Source organism: Apus apus, chromosome 2 (assembly GCF_020740795.1).
Source record: "Apus apus isolate bApuApu2 chromosome 2, bApuApu2.pri.cur, whole genome shotgun sequence".
Classification (NCBI taxonomy): domain Eukaryota; kingdom Metazoa; phylum Chordata; class Aves; order Apodiformes; family Apodidae; genus Apus; species Apus apus.
In genome coordinates this window covers 9183366-9188100 of record NC_067283.1, presented here as the reverse complement: position 1 = coordinate 9188100, position 4735 = coordinate 9183366, and the positions used below count along the sequence as shown (strand labels likewise).

The window sequence follows — 4735 nt, the reverse complement described above, 5'->3', positions numbered from 1 at the left end:
ACCAGCAAGCTGTCCCAGTGTTAAGGGTGACAGCAGTTATTTCCTCTCTCTTGCCACTGTCACCACACAAGCAGAAGAGTGGTATCAACTTTGTAGCAACAGTCTTCAAGATCATCTTCAGGGTACCAACACTATGATACATAGATGACTAATACAGCAAGAGTGGGGCTTTGCCTCCAAAGCTCTCCTCTAACAGGATACAACCAAGTGAGGGTGAGAACTAGTGACAGACATTAACAAGCCTTTTTCTGCAAGCACTCTTCTGTTTAACTAAAGCAGTGATTTTTTTAAAAAAGCAGACAACTGATTTAAGTATTGATTTAAACCTACCACTGATTTAGCTTGCAGCTTGGGTAAGAGTACTTTCCTAGTTGCGTGCACGAGTGGCAGTTAAATGGCTGTCTTGTGTGGCTTTGTTCTCCTCTGTTAGGCAGGCTGTCAGCCAGGTAACCTGGCCTGGGAGGTGGCTTCTCCTGCTCCCTGAGAGACGGTTTGTAGTGGCTGAGGATATGGGACAGCAGTTTTTGTCACTGAAAAGCTGCGCTGGCCATTGCTAAACTGAGGGAGGACTGGAAGTTCAGAAGTGAGGATTTGAGCACTGGAAGTTTGCAAAGGAGGACTTGAGAACTCCACGGCACAGGGACTCTGCAGCAGCTGTGTGCTTAAAGGCAAGCAGGGTCTTTGCAAAATGCTTGCACCTAATTTAGCCTCATTTGTATGGGGTCAGGACTCTAACTGATTAGTCTGACTTGCATCTGAACAGAAGTTAGAGAAGGGCAAAGCTATGGAATGGAAGTATCCAGTTCAGTGTCCAGTGAGGAAACAGTGACAGTGAGAGGAAGTTATGACTGCTTATGGATTTGTTGCTCCTGTTACTATACCCCTTTCATACAATGCTGTAGGAAAACAGATTCTGTGACTTATCAAAAAGAGAAGGGAAATAGAGAGCCTCACAAGAAGCCCCACTGTTGTTGGGCGAGGCAGGCCTTAAAATTTAATATTTCAATTATTTTCCTTACTTCTGTTTTGTAAGGAGGCTGGAATGAACAGACTGACAATCGGGTGCCTCCAGTGCTGCCTGTTTGATATGAATGAGAAGGAGTAAGTGAAATGGTCAAGAGCTGATTCAGGAGTTCTGGTTTAAGGGAGCTGAAGCAAACCAAAGATACACACCAATGAAGCAAAAGCAGCATACCTTTTCCTCAAGGCATTGCTTTCTTAGTTTGCTATATTTAGGATTCACTGTTTTTCTCCAGTTTTTATACCATTTTCTGACAATATATCCCCTCCAGGAAGCCTGAATTCTTTAAGACACAGTTTTGGTCACAAAGAGGAAAGTCAAATTTATGTAATTTTACTATTTATATGAAATGACAATATTTTTTTTTTTTTTTCTAAAAGGTTAAGTTCTGTAGGACATTCATTCTGCCTAATTTCTTCTTAAAGTTTTAACATATTTGGAACATTATTTAGAAATAAATACTGTCCAGAGACAACACCTGTAGCAGAAGTAAGGCTCACTTAACAGCAATTTTTATTTTAAACAAGCCTGCCGCGTCGTTTACCACCCTGGTCTGATACTGCTCTTTTCTACACACAGGACAAAACATTTTACCTGCAAATTTTTCAAAGGCTTTCAGGCATGCCTGAAAAAATAATCACAATTACTTACAATATATTTGATATCACTGGAACAGATGAAACAGGGTAGATTACAGAATGTAAAACCAGTTTAATCATCAATGCATGAACACTCTACAAGAGTGTTTTTATAATTAAAATGTTAAGAGAATTTTCTAAATCTTCATATTTTGTCATGAATTTCTTGACTTAAAATACCCTGGCTTAGCATACAAATGTATAGCTCAGTTACAAACCATATTTTCCCATATGGTTCTAAAAAAGATAATAAAATGGAATGAAGTGCTTTATCATAAAATAGCCTTAAATTATATTTCTTACTATAAAACTCTGGAATCGAAATGACTTTTAATGATAATTACATTTAGTTCATTAAGATATTCACTTAAGTAGTTTAGTTAAAATACTCATGTGCTTGAATAGCTATATATAAATGTACTCACTTTATGGAATACATGGGAACATGAAAGCAGGACCTGTTTTTTAAAGCAAAAAAAGAAACCAAAACCCAAAAAATAAACCTGACTTTAAACCATTCTAAAAGCTGAAAAGTAGAATTGCTGACAAGAAAATTCTGACTGTCTGAAAGGTCATCAGTTTCTTTCTGTTACTACTGCAGTCTTTCTGGTGAAAATAAAACCAGTCTTCTTTAGAAATTGCTTAATCTATTCCATCTTAAACCAATACATGAATTTTGTGTTGACAACACATGCAGTGGCAGAAAGCAAGAAATGCCAACTGCTACTGCCTGGAGGAAAAGATTATAAGGCAAGTACTTCAAATGAAAGCTGATTAATTTTTTTCCCCACAGAGACCTTCAGTTTCAAGAAGTGATACACATCAAATGCAGCATTTCACACATACAAAATAACAAAAGAGAAAGCATGTTCACAGGCTACAAGAAAACTTCACCTTTATCTGACCTAAATTCCCACCAAATGCTGATGTTCTCCACCCTGACAAAAGATACAGAGTTGGACAAAAAAGGCAGTTGGCTCTTAGAGGAAGGAAAACTGGGAAAGGAGTGAAAACCAGAACAAGTAGTGTGCACTATTGAGCTGGCAAACACAAAAGGATTAATGGCTAGCAGCCAGCTGAGGGGAAAGCTTTCAGATACAGTGGCTTTTTTCCCTTGAGGGAGGAAAGCTGACCGAAACACTGAGGACAAAAAGAATTCCAGAGGCATTTCCCTTTTTGTGCCAAATCCAAAGTAGCCTTTTTAATGAGTCCTGTCTTTTGCTCTCTCCTGTTAAGCTTTAGACTTTCAGTGTAGCCAGCAATTGGCAGAGTGGTCTTTTGCCAGATCCATCCCACATGTCTGGGGACAATTGTACACCTTCATTTAATGCTGATGCGAAAGGAAGCAGAACCTCCGTACCTAAAGTTGTTAGAAGACCTTGAGTCACATCACAGACCTGGCTGTAAAAAATCTGGAAGAAAAATAAAAAAGGAGAACAAGCAGGACAAATACACCCTAAAATGCACTGTGGAAAGAAACTTGCAAGCAGCTGAGATAATTCCTCTGATTACCATCATCACCCCTCTGAAGTAGCACTCCTCTTCAATCAGTCACTTGTCCCTTTTGCTTAATATTTTCAAGCTGAGAGATGACAGAATCTGATAAATCATGATGTGTTTATGCTTATGCTGTGCACACGCACTGAATAAGGCCATCAAGGTGAAATGCAAGGATTTCTTCAGGTAACCTAAGGAAGTGACTGGTATTAAGAGTCTGTCTACTTCCATTTCCCAAATATAAATAACTGTTCACCTAAACTGCAATTAAAAAACAACTTGTGAGAAAACAAAATACACCTTAAACTGTGCTTAATAAATGTAATTAGTAAATATTATTAAATATTATTATTATTAAATTAGTACATATTAGTAAATATTTACCATTCTGATGAATGAAGGCTAGGATTATATCTAACAGTTTAAATGAAGCAGAAAAAAGCCTATACCTGCTTTGCAAGAACTGATAAAAAGGCTGATTTATTTCTCCTTCTGATGTCATAACTTATGAAGGTAACAAACATTACCAACCCTTCTCTACCATATCATGCCCCAAATACTTTCCGAGTTGGCCACCCAAAGCTGGGTCCAACTATTAAATTCTAAATAGTGTCTTACAGCAGCAGCTTTCATTCCCCTCTTCCTTCAGCTAACAGTTTCTAGCAGTAACTCTGGAAAAAATTTAAAAATATGGTTGTGTAGTCCACACAATGATACAGTTATACACGTCCCTGAGGTTGAAGTGCAAATTCTTCCCTGAATGTTGCGCAAGGCTGTATGGAGTCTCCATTCTGTATGGATCTCTGCTTTATTTTTACCCATTCTTCAGCAGTTAGTGGCTCAACCAGGCCTAATTTCTGAGCCATAGACAATAACAACAACAAATCACTGAATAAAACCCACTGGCAGATGTGGACAGTGGATTTTCTTCACGTGGAATTAATTGATGATGCCCTTATTTAAAAATACTGTATGCAGATACTTCATATAAATTTATTATGAGACAAACCACTGCAGGCAACATACTTCTTGCTATTAGTTATCTATTCAGTAATTATCAGAACCCCTTTTACACACAGATTTATACAGGAAAGTTTTAAATGTAAACTTTTATTTGCTCAGTAATTTGAATTTATTTTTAAACCTTCCTACATTCCCCTATGATGGGGAATATTAACTAGAGAATGTAACAATGCAGAATAATGTAATTTTGTTTGTACAAACTAAATCTCTATTAGAATTAATTTGTAAAGCTTTCTTCAACATTCCATTTTTGTGTTCTCAAAAATAAGAATGAACAAAGTGGTATAATAAACTGTTGCTGGTGCAAAATGCTGAAGTGTAATGAGACTGGGATGAATGCAAGAGAAATGAAGAGCATAAAGAAACAAAGAGATGGTCACAAGACACTAGTGACAGCATCACTCTGATATCTAAGCTTGTTGGTCTCAGACTGTAGCTGTGAGGTGTCTTGCTGCACGTCCACGTTAAAATTGCCTTCTCACAGATGGGATCAGAAATGGCAGAGAGAGTCCAGTGTCAGTATATCAGTAGCAAAAAGAGATGTTAGCAGGTACAG

The 4735-nt window shown here is 37.6% G+C and overlaps 1 protein-coding gene across 1 annotated transcript; it reads right to left on the bottom strand.

Annotated features, from left to right (window-relative positions):
- Positions 1-1015: 1015 nt before the first annotated feature.
- On the bottom strand, positions 1016-4023 carry RNF32 (ring finger protein 32). The gene is made up of 5 exons (XM_051612807.1): positions 3882-4023; positions 2085-2117; positions 1522-1646; positions 1196-1304; positions 1016-1078 (listed from the first exon to the last, which is right to left on the bottom strand). Exons 1-5 carry the CDS (start codon positions 4020-4022, stop codon positions 1016-1018), a joined length of 471 nt encoding a protein of 156 aa, XP_051468767.1. The 5' UTR covers position 4023.
- Between the last annotated feature and the right edge of the window lie 712 nt (positions 4024-4735).